Source organism: Cervus elaphus, chromosome 20 (genome assembly GCF_910594005.1).
Source record: "Cervus elaphus chromosome 20, mCerEla1.1, whole genome shotgun sequence".
Classification (NCBI taxonomy): Eukaryota; Metazoa; Chordata; class Mammalia; order Artiodactyla; family Cervidae; genus Cervus; species Cervus elaphus.
The window spans coordinates 48,551,010-48,570,465 of record NC_057834.1 but is presented as its reverse complement, the minus strand read 5'-3'; the positions used below and the strand labels follow the sequence as shown (position 1 = coordinate 48,570,465).

Sequence of the window (19,456 nt, the reverse complement as noted above, 5' to 3'; positions counted from 1 at the left end):
GGAAGGACTGATGCTGAAGCTGAAACTCCAACACTTTGGCCATGCGAAGAGATGACTCATTGGAAAAGACCCTGATGCTGGGAGGGATTGGGGGCAGGAGGAGAAGGGGATGACAGAGGATGAGATGGCTGGATGGCATCACCGACTCAATGGATGTGAGTTTGCATATACTCTGGGAGTTGGTGATGGACAGGGAGGCCTGGCGTGCTGCGATTCATGGGGTCGCAAAGAGTCAGACATGACTGAGAGACTGAACTGAACTGAATTGAACTGAACTGATAGCAAAACCATTATAATATTGTAAAGTAATTAGTCTCCAATTAAAATAAATAAATTTATATTTTAAAAAAAAGGACTATAAGAGGTTCAGGGCAGAAACAGATCAGTTAGGGACAGTACTGCAATAAAGCAAGCAAGCTCTGGAAATGGCTTAAACTATAGTGGTAGTTTATAGTGGAAGTCACAGTAAACGGTAAGAATTCCAGATAGAGTCTACAGGTAGATCAGAGAGAATCTGCTACTGAATTGAAAGTGTGATACAAGAGAGAAACAATAACAGTATCTCTGTCCTGACCAATCGGATGAATAGAGGTACTATTTATTACATGGAAGTGCAAAGTTCAATAAGAAAACAAGCTGAAATCATTTTAGTTGAAAAGCCTTTCAGACATTTAAGTGGGGAGGTCAAGTAGACACATGGACCTCTCTGGATTTGAGAGGTTTAGACTGGATATGTAAATTTGAGAGTCATCAGCATAAAGATTTTGTTTAAAAGTGTGAGAATAAATTAGATCATTAGGTGGTAAGTGTTAGTAGAAAAGAGAAAGTGTCCAAGGCCTGACCCTGGGACATGTCAGATTCAAATCATGGCCATATTGATGGAGTTTGCCAGAGGATCATTATGAGAAGCATTCCGGGACCACTGACTAATACAGAACCAAGAGACCATTGCGGGACAGGACTATTTTTATAGATAGAAAATCAACTATGTTAAAAACTCTTATATCCTCTAAATAAGCACTTTCTTATTTATAGTGTATACATGGGGAAAATTGAATAAAGAATCAATTACTCTATAAATAATTACTAGATATTTTTAATCTGTTTAGTCAACCCACAATCCTCCAAACATTTTTTTTAATATTTTACTTTTTATTTTACAAGAGAACTTGGGGATTGAATTGCCGTAATTCTCCACTTCATTGTGCTTGGTATAAAATCCAGAGCCTCCATAACCAAAATCAAAGAGTTGATCTGCTCATTTTTTGATTCATTTGAGTTGCTCAAGTCAAGAAAACTTTTAACTGGGACATATAATTTTGCCTTAAAGCTTAAGCCTATACTATTTTCCTATGTTTATAAATTCCTGGAAATCATATACCCATCTTACATGATTTAAGAATCTAAGTAATCAGAATGCACAGCTTTGGACACATAGAAAAGTATTAATCTCTTTGAGATAATGTTGGTGTGGATGAATGGATGAAGGAAGAAACAGAGAAATAAACATACACTACAAAAATCATTCCTAATGATTAACATACATCAAGATCAATGAAACAGGTAGTTTCTATGACCTTATCTTAATGAAATGAACTGAACTTTCTGGGGGCACACACCTAGTTGTGATTCATCTACACCACTATGCTTATTAGTAAGCCCATAAAACTCATGCCAGATAAATATTCAGAAACCATCTCTTTGATTATCCCAATACTTTGATTAAAAACACTACTGAGACTAAAATCAGTAAGATGATAAGATAGGAAGCCCTAGACTCCCTTTTTTCCCCATGAGCACACCAATTCAACAATACATGGATTCTGCAACCAGAATACACACCAATTCAACAACAATACATAGGCTGCACATAAAACATTTCAACCTTTTCAGATGGTGCCCAAGGAACTGGTTTCTAACTTGCCCATTTCTGAGAACTGATGGGATCCTCCATATACTAGACCCTTGGGGGCTACAGAGAACAAATATGACAGTTTGAGCTAGTGAGTAGACACTGGCCACAGGAGGAGTCCTGTTTCAGTACAGAGCAAGCAGATAAGGGAGGAAAAACCCAGCTCCCAGATTTTCCTTGTGGAAGGAAAGAGCTGAACCTCACATCAAGAATTCAAATATTTTCTGGAGATTGCCCATGGAATGGCTTCTATCTTAGAGTGCTAATGAGACCCAACATATTCTAGACACTTGAGAGCCACTGAGAAAAAAGAAATTGGTTTGAACAAGAACAAAAGAGCACTGTAAAGCCCCTTGCTCCCTGACCCAATGTAAGGCATTTACTGAACCTATCAGAGAAATAATCTGGAGTCATTAAGAATAAAGATGGCAGTTTAGACTGGCATGAAGATTTGAAAGACCCACAGAAGTTGTAGCCAGGTTGATTTGTGAAGGTCTTCTATATGTGGTCAGCATGTAAAGATTGGGAGAGGAGATATTTTTTCTAAAGCATAAATACCTACACAGAATAAAAAAAAATGAAATAATTGGGAAACACAATCCCAACAGAGGAATAAGATCCAGAAACTTACTCTACTAAAACAGAAATACATGAATTACCTTAATTTTTTTTTTCAAAAAAACTTCACAAAAAATGCTCAATGAGCTCAGAAGAACAATGCACAAAGCTAAAATTTCAAGAAAATTTAGTTAAAAGTACTAAACAGAAATCATGGCGTTAAAGAATAAAATAACTGAACTGAAAAATTCAATAGAGAGGTGCAACAGCAGACTAGAATACAGAGTAAAAAGACTCAATGAACCTGAAGATAGGACATTTGAAATTATCCACACAGACACCAAAAAGATGGAAAAAAAAAAACTTAAGGGGTTTATTATTCACCATAAAGCAGACCAATATACACATTGTCAAAGTCTCAGGAGAAGAAGAGGGAGAAAAAAGATAAGAAATCTATTCAATGAAATAAAACCTCATCAAATCTGGGGAAGGGAATGTGCATTGAAATCCAAGAAACCCAAAATATTCCAAGTAAAATGAGCTCAAATAAATCACAGTGATACATATAATCAAATTTTCCAAAGATAAAGACAAAAGGTGAATTTTAAAATGCAAGAGAAAAACAATTTGTCATGACACAGCAAGTCCCATAACATGATCAGTGGGTATTTCAGCAGAATGCTACAAGTCAGTAAGGAATGGGATAATATATTCAAATTACTGATAGAAAAAGAACACTGCCAAAATAGAATATTATGCCTGGCAAAACTGCACTTAAAAAATGAAGAAGAGATGAAGACTTTCTCAAACAAAAACTAAAAGAGTTCATCACCACTAGAAATGCCTCACAAGAAATACTAAAGGGTGTTCTTTGATTTGGTATGAAAGGACACCAAAGGGAAACACAATAGCATTAGAAAGTACAGTTGAACTTTGAGCAATGTGGAGGTTAGAAGCACTAACCCCTGTGCAGTCAAAACTCCACACATAACCTTATAGTCAGTCCTCCATATCTGTGGTTCAGTATCTGCAGACTCAATACTGTGAAGTATAGTACTGTAGTATCTATTGAACAAAATTCAGGTATAAGTGGACCCATACACTTCAGACCGGTGTTGTCCAAGGTTCAACTATATAAAACTTGTTGGTAAAGGTAAATATATAGACAAATACAGAATACTGTATTACAATAATTATGATTGACAAATCAGTTTTAATTCTAGTGTAAAAGTCAAAAGAAAAAAGTACTAAAATAACTATGATAAAAATATGTTAATAGTACACAGAGCACTATATACATATGAAATACAAATTAGATGTAAATTGTAAAGTTGATAACAAAGTTTAGGGGACATTAGTGAAGTATATAATTAATAAAGTTTGTGATTGATGATAAGTTGATAGTAGCTTCAAAAAGACTGTTATAACTATAAGATATTTTATGTAAGCTCCATAGAAACCACAAAGAAAATACCTATAAACACAAAAGAAAGAGAGAAAGGAATCATAGCATATAAATTTAAAAAAAATGAACAAAACACAAAGAAAGACAGGAAAAGGACAAAAGAACTACAAGACAAAGAGAAACCAATTAATAAATTGACAATTGTATATCCTTCCCTATCAGTAATTACTTTAAATGGAAATGGACTAAACCTCTCAATGAAAAGAAATAGGCTGAATGAATTTTTAAAAACAAGATTTAGCTATATGCTGTGTATAAGATATTCATTTTAACTATATCTGAAAGACATAGATAAGGATAGGCTGAAAGTGAAGGAACAGGAAAAGATATTCCATGCAAACGTTAGCCAAAAAGGAGTAGGAGTAATTATATTTATGGCAGAAAAAAATAGACAAAGTCAAAAATTGTCACAAGAGATCAAAAAGGATATTATGCAATAATAAAAGAGTCAATTCTTTAAGATATAAAAATTATAAATATATAGGTACCCAACATCAGAGCACCAAAATATATAAAGCAAACATTGACAGAACTGAAGAGAAAAATAGACAAAAATAATGGTAGGGGACTTCAATACTCCACTTTCAAAAATGGACAGAACAGCTAGATAGAAAATTAACAAAGAAATAACAGACTTATACCAAACTATAGACTTAATGAACCTAATAGACATGTAGAACATTTCATGCAATAGTATCAGAATTCACCTTTTCCTCAAGTGCACATAAGATTCTCCAGTATCAATGCTATGTTACAAAATAAACTTTAATATAGAAAGATTGAAATTATACCAATTATCTTTTATGACAACATGGAATGAAACTAGAAATCAATAAGTGTCGATGAGGATGTGAGAAACTGAAACGCTTGTACACTGTTATTGGAAATACAAGATTTTTTTGTGGCTACTACTGAAAACAGTATAGATGTTTCTCAAAAATTAAAAAAAAAAATAGAATTACTATAAGATCTAGTAATCCCACTCCTGGTTTATATTCAAAGAATTTAAATCAAGATTTCAAAATGATATCTGTACTTCCAGTTCATTACAGCACTATTCACAACGCTCAAGATGTGGAGACAACCCAAATGTGTATTGATGGATGAAAAGATAAAGAAAATGACATATACATATGATGAATATTATTCAGCCTTTAAAAAGAAAGACATACTGCAATATGCATCAAAATGGATAATGGTCAATCACAAAAGGATAAATACTGCATGATTCCATATAGATTATCTGAAAGTCATCAAACAGGAAACTTTCTAGATAGTCCAGTGATTAAGACTCTGTGCTTCCAATGCAGAGGGTGCAGGTTTGATCCCTAGTCAGGGAACTAAGATCCCAGATGCCACACAGCATAGCCAAAAAAGAAAAGAAAATAATTTTTAAATCTAAATAAATAAATACAAGTAATCAAACAGAAGCTGAGAGTAGAATGATAAGGGCTAAGGAGAGGGAGAAATGGGAAGCTGTTAATTAATGAGTATAAAGCTTTAGATATGCAAGATGAATAAGTTACGGAGACCTACTGTATAATGTCAAGCCTATAATTAACAGTATTGCATAGTACACTTAAACATTTATTGAGAGTTGTTGTTGTTTAGTTGTGTCCAATCCTTTTGCTACCCCATAGACTGTAAACCCCCAAGCTCCTCTCTCCATGGGATTTCCCATTCTAAAATACTAGAGTGGATTGCTATTTCCTTCTCTAGGGCATCTTCTCAACCCAGGGATTGAACTTGCATCTCCTGCATTGCAAGTGGATTCTTTATGCTGAGCCACCTGGGGAAGCCCTTATTGAGAGTAGATAGCATTGAGAGTAGATAGTATTGAGAGTACAGAGTAGATAGTATTGAGAGTAGATGTTATATATTCTTATCACAACAAAATAAAAATTAATAATTTTTTAAAAAATCCATTGACTTCTTCCTACCTTCTACTTTTTTAAAAAATAAAAACCTCTTCTAACACTAAGTTCACATTATGTGCTTAATTGCTCAGTCATGTCTGACTCTTTGTGACCGCATGGACTGTAGCCCACTGGGCTCCTCTGTCCATGGGGATTCTCCAGACAAGAATACTGGGATGGGTTGCCATGCCTTCCTCCAGGGGATCTTCCCGACCCAGGGATCAAATCCAGGTCTCCCGCGTTACAAGCGGATTCTTTACTGTCTGAGCCACCAGGGTAGTCCATGTTATACAGATACTTAAATATACCTTTTTACCTTCAGCTTTTAAATATGCCTTTTCACGTTCAGTTTTCCCGATTCCTTTTTTGTGTTTTTTTTTTTAATTGGGCTCTTAAAAAGATGGAATGCTTCATGAATTTCCATGTCATCCTTGTGCAGAGCCATGCTAATCTTCTCTGTATTGTTCCAATTTCAGTAAAAGTGCTGCCCAAGTGACCACCTACCTCCTACTTGGTGTGTGCTTGCACGCTTAGTCACTCAGTCACGTCGACTCCTTGCAACCCTGTGGACTGTAGCACACCAGGCTTCTCTGTCTATGGCATTTTCCAGGCAAGAATACTGAAATGGGTTGTCATTTCCTCCTCTCGGGGATCTTCTGAGCCAGGGATCGAATCTGCATCTCCTAAGTCTCCTGTATTGGCAGGCAGATTCTTTGACTTAAGTTAAAATGTTTTGACCTACTGTTCAAGGCTCTCTGTAATCCACTAATACCTTTCTTCATCTTACTTTATTCCCACTATTCCTCTGGATGACTGCTTTCCTGATGTCACTATCTACTCATTGTCTGTCTCACCTTCAGCTTTCCTGTGTCATTATGTTTACTCACGCCATTGTATGCTCCACTGCAATAACCTTCCTACTCAGCTCCACCTATACACATTTAGCATTCCTCAAGGCCAAATCTAGGCCTTTTTTATCCACAAAATCTTTATTAAGCATCACAAATGGTACAATATTTCCTTGCCCAAATGCTGGCAGCACAGTAACTATGCTCTTTTCAAGACTTCTGTCACTTTCTGCCTTGACCTATACATATTTCCCCTATGAGACATTAACCTCCTTGAAAATAAAATTCAACTCTACTTCATATTTGTATCATCTTAAGTGATACAAATAATTCTCAAGCATACTGAGTACTGAAAAAGACATTTGTTTAGTGAATAAAGCCATCCTGGAGAACCAAACGTAAGGAATGCATTGAACAGAACAGCTACTGATAGAAAATAATTTATGTTCAGCCTTGGCAAACATAAATAGATACATAAGCCGTGTTTGTGAGCAATAATTTTTTTTTCCTCAGAAACTTCTTTAACTTCTTCAACCATCTTCAGTCCAAAAAAAAAAAAATTAGGTCATCTGTGCATCCTTCTTAGCATTTGTGATAGCCAAAAACAATAAATAAGCTATTTTACATTCCATGTGTGCTTTCCTATAGGCACAGCCTAAATGTTATAAACAAAGAAGCTTAAATTCACACTGGTGCACCCTCCTTTCAGCACCCATTACCACTTCATTACTGCTATGTTTGTTCATTACAAACATAAGAGGAGGCCTTCAGATCACAAAAATCATTATCCAAGTAAACAGTCAATTTTGATGTAAGGAGTTATTGACCACTGCGTTTCAACAACATATATGACCATCACACAAAGCCTTGGTATAAAATATTAATAGCCACTGGTTCCATTCTTTTCCTTTCTCTCCTCCTTCACCTTTTCCCTGCCCTGCCCTCTCACCTTTTCCTGCCAAGGAGGCTTGCAGAAGGATTTCCTTACCTCTATTGTATTTGTTATTTTCCATCTTCTCATTTGGAACAGAGGCTTGCTATGGTCTTGTTTTAAATTTTGTGTTGGACCATGGTGGGTCACTGGTTGAAGTGGAACAAAGTGAAATCCAGTCTGGAAAATGATAATGCTGCTTTCCAACTTCTCATCACTGCATTTTCTGCCCGCCTTGGCTCCAGAAAATTCTCCAGTTATTTCCTTTTGGCAGCACCACTTTTGTGCACTTAATAAATCTGGACTTATGAGGGCGTAGAGTAGCCTTCCCAACATTTTTTTTTAATGTTATGGACGTTGCTATTTCCCTTAGGGAGAGCTAAGTAAAACACCTCCTGCTCTTTGTAATTTCTGGCTCTGCTGTGAGTTTCAGGTTTTGCTGCTCTTGGTGCTGCTTCATGACAGGCAGAGTAACGGTTCATCTATCCAATACGATTCAACAGGGTCCAAGGGAGTCCTGAGGCCCAAAATTCTTTCCCCTCCTAGAAGCCAATCAGCTTCACCCTTTAGATGTATTGGGTGCTTAAAGTCCCCCCATTAGTATTTATCACCACACATCATTTAACTCAAATGTCCCTTTCTCCATGAAGCCTCTCATAATTTCCTTTGCTCATTTTAGCTTCTGTTTCAGATATAATAAATCAACCTTGCATCTTAATTCTATAATTAAAAGAGAAAATCATATTCTATTATACAATTAGTTGTTTTATATTTCTCTCTCCCCTGCTGAACAGTGAAAGTCTCAGAGGTTAGGACCATATCTTATTAATCTTTGTTTCCCCAGCCTGTGTCACATAGAAGAGGAGCAATTAATGTCCCATGAATGAATATAGTGCCTGAGATCCTATCATACATCATTCCTTTGGATTCCTTTTCTACAAAGCTTATTCTTAAATGCAAATCCTCTTGGGTAGAATATCATGGTATAATACTAATTCAGTGATTATTATTGGTAAACTATTTTTTTTTTTTTAAATCTGCATGCTATTTTATTTCCACTAGAAAAATATTATCTATATAAAATTTGGTCCAGTTTCTTCTCCTTTATCTCTGCCATTCAAATTTAAATGCTTTAATTTTATTCCAGTAAAAATCACATATCTGACATAATAAAATACTTCACATCATTAAATTAATAGGGTTTAGTTGAATTAGGTGTGCTCTTTCTTATTTCTCAGGAATAGTAGCTCATCTTTCCTACATGTTATTTCCTTCTACTTTTATTCTTCTGAGTTAACTAAGTAAGGCATGTCTGTTTTCCCACATCCAGCAATACAAGTGTTATAGAAGTGTAGTTTATAACATTAGTAACTAGATTCATCATTAATCTTCAATTCATGTTCAGTTCTCCTTATTATATGGTATTTCCATAATATCTCCAGATACTTCAACCTTACCCTTTCCAACAAAGATTAAGCCATTAAGTTTAAAAATACTATTACATTTCCAAACTAAATAACACTTGGCCCACTTAGAGGGATGCTGTCGTGAGAGGTCCTTGCACAGCTATTGCTTCGATCTCAACACGGCCTCCTTTGGGCAAAGCAGCAACCTGGTAAGCAGCTCTCGCAGGAAAACTACTCTGAAAATATTGTTTGTAGACATCGTTGACAGTACTGAAGTCATTTATGTCAGCCAGCAAAACAGTTGCTTTTACCACATTTGTGAAGTCACAGCCTGCTGCTTTCAGAATCTCACCGATGTTTTTAAGAGCTTGTTTAGCCTCTTCTGCCACCCCTCCTGGCACAAGCTGTCCACTTGCAGGGTCCATGCCTAGCTGTCCTGAAATGTAAATGGTCCTGTCGACTAACACAGCCTGACTGTAGGGACCAATGGCCGCGGGGGCCTTCGCGGTGCTGATCACCCTTCTGACCAAAGACGACATGGCTAACCCTTTTCCCTTGCTCCCCTCGGAAAAAACTACGCAGAACACAGCTCTCGCTTGCGCCTAATCTGACTCTATTGGTAAACTATTAAAGCATTCCTCTTGACAGGGACCAGGATCAAGATGAAAACCTTGGGGGCTGGGGAGTATGCCAGAGGATGATTTAAAAGGGAGAGAAAAGGCTCACAAAGGGAGGCATCAAAGATCATCTACTTGATGATTTCAGTTTTTAGGCCAAATCTATCTCCCAGCTCAAGGCTCATTTACTACAGAAAATTATGCTTTCAAAATGTTTGCCCATAGAGGATGTAGGAGTGGACTGTCACAATTAATCCAGAGATGCATTTGTAACTGCAATATAATAGGGTACATGAAATCTTGCCTAGAGCCAATACGTCTTTAGGCTGGAACTCAATAATGATGCGCCTATAAAAAATGTTCCAGCTCTTACCAAAAACTCTGGCAAGCTGAGGGGCTCTTTTCACAGCCAGCTCTCTGGGTTCTCCAGTGACTCAATGTGTCCCTGCTACACCCCAGCTCATTAAGCCGCTGGGTTATACAGACAGACATTAATTACTCAGAATTAAGTGCCTGCGTATAAATGCTTATTTTGGATAATTCAGAAGGTTATTTTAAAGAAGTACCATTAACTGCCCAGCAATTTTGACTTGTGTTCAAAAAGCTTAACTTGGGAAGGCCAGTCACCCCAGTTGGATGACAATTTAGTAAAAAGACGTCACACTTGACTCAACTGGTTTGCTTTCCAGTCTTCCTGGCTCTCCTCTCTGGAGGATCCTTAGCATCTGAGAAGACTGTGTCTCCAAAGATTCATTTACTTACATATATCAGCACCCCTGAAAAAAATGTCTCAATAAATACCTGAATCACTCTCCCGCTGGTTGCGGTGTTGTTGGCACAGCTTTTCTAAGCAGACACGTTATGGTAGTTACAATAGAAAGTTTACTTTAAAAGCAAGATAAAGTGTATGAAACTCTGTCCATACACTTCTCATCACCACAGCTACTTGCTTTGATACCAGCAGACTTTTCAAGACCATGGAGATTTAGGTGCTTGAGCACAATGTTTTTAAATAATCAAATTTATTATTTTAATTTTTTGCCCGAAAGGTACATTTTTAAAATTAATGTCTGCATCCAATTTAAAATTTTCCTATTAGGTGGTTCCTCCCCCACATCCACCCCTTGCCAAGATATTGACATTAAGATTAGTATCAGGGAATTAAACCATAAAATCCACATATCACAATAAAGATCTGAAAAATCATGTTGAAGAGATGATGGCTTCCAAGACCAGGAGACTCTACTGTAAATCTGGCAGTGGTTATATGCACTACAGCATTATAATCTCAGAGCTCTTGTCTTGGGAGTTCCCTGGTGGTCTAGTTATTAGGGTTTAGCACTTTCATTCCCATAGCATGGGTTCAATCCCTGGTGGGGGAACTGAGATTCTTCAAGCTGCACAGTGCAGCCAAAAAACAAACAAACAAACAATAAATAAAATGTTCTTACCTTCCTACTTTACTTTTGACATTTTGCTTTTTGTACCTCAATTTATGCCTCTTTAAGATGGTAACAACACTATCTCATAGGATTGTTTGGGGTATCAATGAAAGGATGTGCTTAGCATAAGGTCTAGTTCATAACACGCACTAAATAACTGTTAGGAATTATTGCTATCCATTGAAAAAATAAATATTCACATAAACACCAATGTGTGCCTTGTACTATGAATGAAAGGGGCATAAATCATGAAATTTCAGAATACAAGAGATAGAGAAACACATCTAGTGGAGAGGGAGAATCCAGACTTGAGCAAGGAACTGGAAACCAGAATGATGTCAGACTTTCTCAACCACAACCACTGAAGCTATAAAAGGATGGAATAATGTCTTAAAATTTTGGAAAGAAAAAGTGATTTAACCTGGAATTCTGTGTAGAAACAATCTAATTATCCAGGGTGATAGGAAAATGATACATTACTATCAATATCCTCAGATAGAAAACACAAGATAATGCATTTGTAAAACAAAAACAGGATGCCATGAAAAGGGATGAATGTGAAAAAAGAGAAAGAGAGAAAAAATTCTTGAAAAACTTTTAAGAAAGTTAATATAATAATTAAAAAATAAGGCCTAAAATATACAGTCAAGAAAATATCTCAAAAATAGGGGAAATAATAAGTTAAAATAAACAACGCCAGTCCAGCTTGGATGCATGAGCAAGTGCTCAGGGCTGGTGCACTGGGATGACCCAGAGGGATGGGATGGGGAGGGAGGTGGGAGGGGGGTTAAGGATGGGGAACACATGTAAATCCATGGCTGATTCATGTCAATGTATGGCAAAAACCACTACAATATTGTAAAGTAATTAGCCTCCAACTAATAAAAATAAATGGAAAAAAAAATGACAATAGAAGATAAAAGAAAAATAGCCAAGTCAGAAAAAAACATTCAACTAATAGTTGCTCCAAAGAAACAGAAGATAGCAAAGGAGGGAAATAAAATTATCAAGCAAAAATTATAACTTCTCAGAACTGAAACATGTGAGTTTCCAGATGAGAACATTCTATCCTGTGCTTTACTATGGGTGGGAAAAAAAAAAATTCTATGAATGAAGAAAGTATATAATCAGAAAAATTCAGAAGCATTGCAAGAGAAAAAAACCCCAAATGGCATACAACTGCAAATCAGAATGATGTTAGATAACCTAATACAACTACTGGAGACAGGAAAACAGAATAATGGAATGATGGATGTTGAGGTGCATAACTGGTCTATCCATCTAGTGTAAGAAGAGGCACATGTTCAGAACTATGGGTCAAAATTTTTATTTCTTTCACAGCTTTTTAGATACACCTACCAAGGATTCAATCCAGCAAAAGAATGCATGCTCCAGTTTAAAAAAAAAAAAATGGAATGAGATTTGGAATTCAGGAGATAAGAATTCCGTTATAATTTAACAACAAAGAAAAGTCCTATTTTGACAGAAGAAGAAATTCCAAGAACAGAGCAGTGAAGCAGGCCCAGTGTTTAAGGTAAATGGGATCAAAAGGGTAGATGACTCCAGGAGACTTGGGGGAAGTGAAAGGGGAAGTGAAATTGACATTATGATTGTCTGAGCTTTTGTAAATAAAATTAAAAGGCAGTTGGCAGATCTATTGAAACATTTGGGGAAAATTAGAGACAGACACACAGAAAACCAAGCAAATGAAAACTAAAACCACCTAACTTTAGATCGTGATTTCTAAATGCTGCGCTGCTGCCGTCAATATGAATGCAAACCTATTCAAACCTGGCGACAAGGCCTATGCTCTTTGGGTGAGAAGTGAAAGTGTTGGTTGCTCAGTCGTGTCTGACTCTTTGTGACCCCATGGACTGTAGCCTGCCAGACTCCTCTGTCAATGGAATTTTCCATCAAGAATACTGGTGTATTCCTGGGATAATAGATCACCAGCCCAGGTGGGATGCATGAGACAAGTGCTCCGGCCTGGTGCACTGGGAAGACCCAGAGGAATCGGGTGGAGAGGGAGGTGGGAGGGGGGATCGGGATTGGGAATACATGTAAATCCATGGCTGATTCATATCAATGTATGACAAAACCCACTGGAAAAAAAAAAATTAAAAAAAAAAAAGAATACTGGTGTAGTTGCCATGCCCTTTTCCAGGGGAATCTTCCCAATCCAGGGATCAAACCAGTGTCTCCCGCATCTCCTGAATTGCAGGCAGATTCTTTACTGCTGAGTCACTAGGGAAGCCCTATAATTTCTAAATACCATTCCCCAATAAAAGGAACCAAAACCCTTGGAGAAATGGCTGATTCTAGGGCAAAGTGAGTAAATACAAGATGAGACGGGAGCATCTTATAGTGCCAAAAAGTGAGGAAGTGCTCAAAAAGCATAAGCATGGAAGCACGTCAAAGGGATGCAGGAGTCAACCTAGAAGACATCCCAATAGCCAAAGCTGGAACTATCTGAACAACAAAATAAATAACCTAATATAGAATGATAACCCAAAGTATAATATAGCAGTCCATGAACTCATACTGATATAAACAAGTGACTGAGTAAATCAATGAAAGAGAAGAGAAGAAATCCAAACAATTTATATAGATAGAGTCCTCCCTTCCAGGAGGTGAAGCTAGTTATATCCTTCCATGAGTGTAAACCAGGCTTTGTGATTTGCTTCCAAAAAATAGAATGTTGGGGAGGGGGACAACAGCTTTACCCTGGAAGATACCGGTAAACACTACCTTGGCCAGGTGGTTAATGTTAGCACCACCAGTGATGACTCATGTTGATAGCACGAATCCACTGATATGATGATGAAAAGAGCATTCATCACTGTATCTGTTCTTCCCAAAGCACTATAACCCCAATCTAATCATTAAAAAAAAAATCAAACAAACCCATGTTGAGAGGCATTTTACAAAATACTCGACCAGTACAACTCAAAACTCTCAAGATTGTGAAAAACAAGGAAAAACTAAGAAACTGTAACAGACCAAATGAGACTAAGGAGATGTGGCACTAAATACAATACGGCACCCTGAATGGAATTCTGGAACCAAGAAAAAGAAACTAGTGAAAAAATGAATGAAATCCTAATAAAGTATGAAGTTCACTTCATAGCAATGTACCGACATCAGTTTCTCTGTTCTGATAATGTACCATGATAATGTAAGATGACATTACATTATGAGAGGTATATAGAAATACTCTTTACTATCTTTGTGACTTTTCTGGAAATCTAAAATTATTTTAAAATTAAAAGTTGATCTTTTTAAAAAGTATTCATTAACTCTAGGAAAACAAACAGTTATACAAAAAGAAAATATTATCCAGTATACTACCTGGCTCTGCAGTATATTATACTTGTATTGTTCATGATAAAAAAAAAAAAAATCCAAATACTGATTTAACTGAAAATTGTGAGATCACTATTACAAAAGGATGGAAGGAAAAAAGCAGAGGAGGTGTGTGAAAGAAATTTCAATTCCATTTACCATAGGGGGTCCATATGTAACACAATATTGATAAACTACAAGACAGTGCTGTATACGTAGCATTTTCAAATACGGAGGTAAACACCAGTACAAGTTGGACCATAAAGAAGGCTGAGCACCAAAGAATTAATGCTTTCGAACTGTGGTGTTGGAGAAGACTCTTGATAGTCCCTTGGACTGCAAGGAGATCAAACCAGTCAATCCTAAAGGAAATCAATCCTGAATATTCACTGAAAGGACTGATGCTGAAGCTACAATACTTTGGCTAACTGATGCAAAGAGCTGACTCATTGGAAAAGACCCTGATGATGGGAAAGATTGAAGTCAGGAGGAAAAGGAGACAACAAAGGATGAGATGGTTGGATAGCATCACCGATTCAATGGACATGAGCTTGAGCCAATTCTAGGAGATAATGAAGGACAGGGAAGCTTGGCATGCTGCAGTCCATGGGGTCGCAAAGAGTCAGACACAACTTAGCAGCTGAACAACAATAACAACAATTTGGTCTTTAAAAAATAAAACTTTGTTCAAAAGTTACATATATATACATACATACATACACACACACATACACACACATATATATAACTGAATCACTGTGCTGTACATTTGAAACTAACAAAACATTATAACTGAACTATACTTCAGTAAAAGGTAAAATTAAAATTAAAGTGAGATTTATACTATAAATAAGAAAACTACCTAGATTTTTTTCCACCTCATGGAATCAGAGAGAAAGTAGATTCAAGAAAGAAAATTATTTTTAAGTTTATCCAAGCAGCATCTAGGGAGAAGACACCCCACTCTGTGAAAGCACTCCTGTGTCCAGTAGCATCCCTACTTTATGCTAGAACTAGCATAAAGTAACTAGTAACTAGTGTTACTCTCCCATAGTAGGTCCACAGATATCTTTTAACCAAAGAAGTGAGTGTATGAGTTATAAGGGGAGCTCCCACTATGTGCTAGTCACTAAACATACATCACTTCATTTAAATTCAAAGAAAACTGCAAGGCAAATATTATTTCCACTTTGCCAATTATGAGATTGATGTTTAGAGGTTGAATATTTCACTTATTGTCACACAGTTAGTAAATGGCAAATATGATCTAGACCCAGCCCTCTCTGGCAGTAAAGCCAAGTTCCTTAATTGCCTTTCCCACCCCACTTCCTGTAAGCCCCAAGGAAAGAACAAGTAAAGTATCAGAATGATGAGCAAGCAGCTTGTCTGGAGAGTCTTTTTGGAGAACTTAGACAAGAAATAACCAGAAGGAAACAGCAAGGGATTCATAATTTATCAAAATAAAATGGTGTAAAAGAGCAAGACGCACAAGAAATCATATGGTGACCGGCTGAGCAGCAGAGTAAGGGTGAAAAGGACATGGTTAATGATTCAAATGGTTGGTAACAAGCTGTGATGTCTTCACTAATGTTTTAACCATGACTCTTTTAAGGTTAAGAATGAGACTGAAGTTAGACAACCTAATTCAAATCTTAACTCTGCCACCTTAGGTAAAATACTGAACTATACGTGCCTTGGTTTCTTCATTTGTTAAATGAGGAAAGTAACTGTAAATTCCTCATAGTATTATAGTGAGGATTAAATGAGATAATCCATTAAATGCGTTTAAGACTGTGCCTACCACATAAAGAGCTCAATACACACTGCTCTAATTGGTTCTTAGTGGACTAGTCATAAAATAAAGTCAGTGCATTCTCCCAGCTTGACCTAGGGCATCTTTGTAGTGTTGCTAACTGGTTGGAAACAGAAGATGCTGCCATTGTATTTTCATGGAGTTAGGCATTTATTATCTAGCTGTCCCCCAGCAAACTCTGGTTCTCCCCACAAAGTCAATCTCCCTCTTCAGCAAAATGAATGAGAACAACAGGCCATTATTGCCCTGCCCCACATCTAAACATGAACTCTGTGACATTCCTTTGATTCATTTTTCATCCTTTTGATTGATCAAAACATTTTATAGCCACTTACCATAAGCAAGGAACTCAGCAAGTCCTGTGACAGATATAAAGATATAAAGCTTGGTCTTTATTACCTCTTGCCTCGGCTCTTGCAAAGCATCATTACTTATCTCCTGCCTCCTGTGTCTTACCTGTCTAATCCAATTTATATAGAGCTCCAGATAACTCTTTTTAAAGTCTACTATTTGAATCATGTCATTTTTAGCTCAAACATATTTTGTAAATGTCTCTTCCTTCGCAACTGAAAATCAAACTCACAAACTTGTCATTTACAGTCAGCATCTGACCTGAATCTACAATTCTTATCTCTTTATAGTTTTACTACATAACTCACATATCCCTGAATTGCACTGCCTCCAAGGATCCCACACTTTACCTGAAATTCCTCCAGCCATTCCTACCTCATGAAATACTATGTAGCCTTAAAAATTAGCTCAAAAAACCACTTTCCCCTTATAAGCTACATTCATCTCATCCATCTATTCTACCAACAAACCTATGTTGAGCATTTGCCGTGTTCCATGTACTACAGTAAGAGCAAGGGACACGCAAGTGAATAAGGTAATACTACTGCCTTAAGAAGCTCAGAGTCTAGTGAGGGGAGACTAAATATAATCAAGTAAGAGTGATATAAATAGAAAATATTTACACAGTGAAATGAACCATAGAGAAACTGTCAGTATGTACTGTTAATATATTTCTTGTCTTGTGACCTGGTGGGTTCAGCTGTAGTTTCAAAGAAGATTCAGCATTTGGGCTAAGTGTGGAATAAGCAAGTGTTTACAAGACAAGCAAGGTGATAACAAGGAGAGCATGGTGGTGCAAGATGGTGAGGAGAGCTTGAGTCTGAGAACAGGGCATGTACCCGTATGGCAGCCTCAGAGACTGTGAGTGGGTGGGTTCAGCGTGGAAAGTAAGAGACGAGGGGAAGAGAAGACAGGACTGGTCTTAATGTGCCACACTAAGGACACGAGATGTATTTTCTGGGGTCCATGGGAACCATGAAAAAGCTTAAACAAGGAGGTAATATAATGAGATTTCCATTTTAAAACATATGCCACTCTCTGGCAGCAGGATGGATAGGTTAGAGAGGGGATGATGATGGAGGGAGACCTGGTGGAATTCCATCCCCATGTTCCAGTGAGAGATGACAAAGGCTGGACTGAGGCAGCGGCAATGCGCACACAGTACAATGAACAAATTGAGAAATGGTGAGGGAAGGAGAATGGAGAGGATTTGGTCAGAGTTGGTATATAAAAGACTCAGGAAACAGAAGTGGAGGATGACTCTGAAAGTCATCATCTTCCAGAGCTCTGTCCTCTAAGTGGAAAGGGAGCACCTGCTACACAAGAAAAAAAATGTAGGAAAAAAAAGGAGTAACAGATGTCTATTTTTGAGGAAGAAGTTTTCACATATTGAGGGATGGGAAAACCATTCTGGTTTATATATGATCGAAAGTGAAAAAGTGAAAGTGTAAGTCGCTCAGTCATGTCCAACTCTTTGTGACCCCATGGACTATACAGTCCATGGAATCCTCCAGGCCAGAATACTGGAGTGAGTAGCCTTTCCCTTCTCCAGAGGATCTTCCCAACCCAGGGATCGAACCCAGTCTCCCACGTCACAGGCAGATTCTTTACCAGCTGAGCCACAGGGAAGCCTAAGAATACTGGAATGGGTAGCCTGTCTCTTCCCCAGGGGATCTTCCTGACCCAGCAATCAAACCGAGGTCTCCTGCATTGCAGGCGGATTCTTTACCAATTGAGCTATCAGGGAAGCCCTTATACATGATTAACTTCAACTTTATGCTAACTAGAAGAGCCTGTTTTGTGACCTATTAAACATGCTTTGTACATCTGCTTTAACCATCAAAGAAAACAATGCATTTAAAAATCAAGATGGAGTAACCACGGTTCAGGCATCCAAAATGGAGTTGGGTGACCATTGTGGATGTGGTTTCAGACACATTCCTGTGTTACTGAGAACTTGACTTTTCTGAACTCTATCAGACTCAGAGATAACACCCAGTTCCCAAAAGAGTATCTACTGCCAGCTGCCAGCTGCAACCTCATGACCTTAAGATCTCCTCTTCTAACTGTGCAGTCATCTTAGACCACAACCTATCCTTGTTTAACAAACACCCTTAATTCTTGCCAATTTCAATCCTAATTCTTAAAAAATAACTTAAGTAATTTTGACAGTTTTGCCTGTATAAGCCTCCCATATTTTGTAGTCTGGTAGAACACAATCCAAGTGCTTTTTGAATCTGTGTCTCCCAGGCTAAGTCCTCAGTCTGTCTCAAGTAAAACTCTTTTCCATTCCTATTATAGATTGTTATTTCCATTGACAGTAGTGATACATTTCTGTAATTAAGAAGAACAATTTCAGTGACTTCTTCAATCCAGAGCATCCATTTCAAGGTAGTTTTCTGCATCCAATTATACAGAAGAGGGAAAATGTTTAAGTCTCTAAAACATTTAACTTCTACCTCTCCAAATATCTGGTTTAAAATATGCATACCTTAATGGAGGAGACTGTGCCCTATTCATTTTGGAGTCCTTATGTTACCTCATGAATAATTCTCACTCTAAACAAAATGGGCCTAAAAATTCTGAATTACAAAAACATCATAAAAAAACCAACAAGGACCTACTATATAGCTAGCACAGGGAACTCTACTCAATGTTATGTGGCAGTCTGGATGGGAGGGGAGTTTGGAGGAATGAATACATGTACATGTATGGCTAAATCCCTTTTCTTTCCACCTGAAATTATCACAAATTGTTAATCAGCTATACTCCAATACAAAATTTAAAAAAAAATTTTTACGTTTCCTATTTTACTTGTTCAAATGCACTGTGTAAAGACTCTTTTATTTAGTTGT

General features: G+C 37.2%; 1 protein-coding gene and 1 non-coding gene across 2 annotated transcripts; both read right to left on the bottom strand.

The window, feature by feature from the left end:
• Nucleotides 1-6,245: 6,245 nt before the first annotated feature.
• On the bottom strand, nucleotides 6,246-6,351 carry LOC122678485. The gene has a single exon (XR_006336155.1). It is a non-coding gene; the product is annotated as a U6 spliceosomal RNA (small nuclear RNA).
• Nucleotides 6,352-8,662: 2,311 nt separating this feature from the next.
• LOC122677968 (2-iminobutanoate/2-iminopropanoate deaminase) lies at nucleotides 8,663-9,645 on the bottom strand. The gene has a single exon (XM_043878310.1). It carries the CDS (start codon nucleotides 9,573-9,575, stop codon nucleotides 9,162-9,164), a length of 414 nt encoding a protein of 137 aa, XP_043734245.1. The 5' UTR covers nucleotides 9,576-9,645; the 3' UTR covers nucleotides 8,663-9,161.
• Between the last annotated feature and the right edge of the window lie 9,811 nt (nucleotides 9,646-19,456).

Excerpts from the sequence above, each read along its gene's own strand:
- LOC122677968 (XM_043878310.1), bottom strand. The coding sequence starts at position 9,575 with ATGTCGTCTTTGGTCAGAAGGGTGATCAGCACCGCGAAGGCCCCCGCG.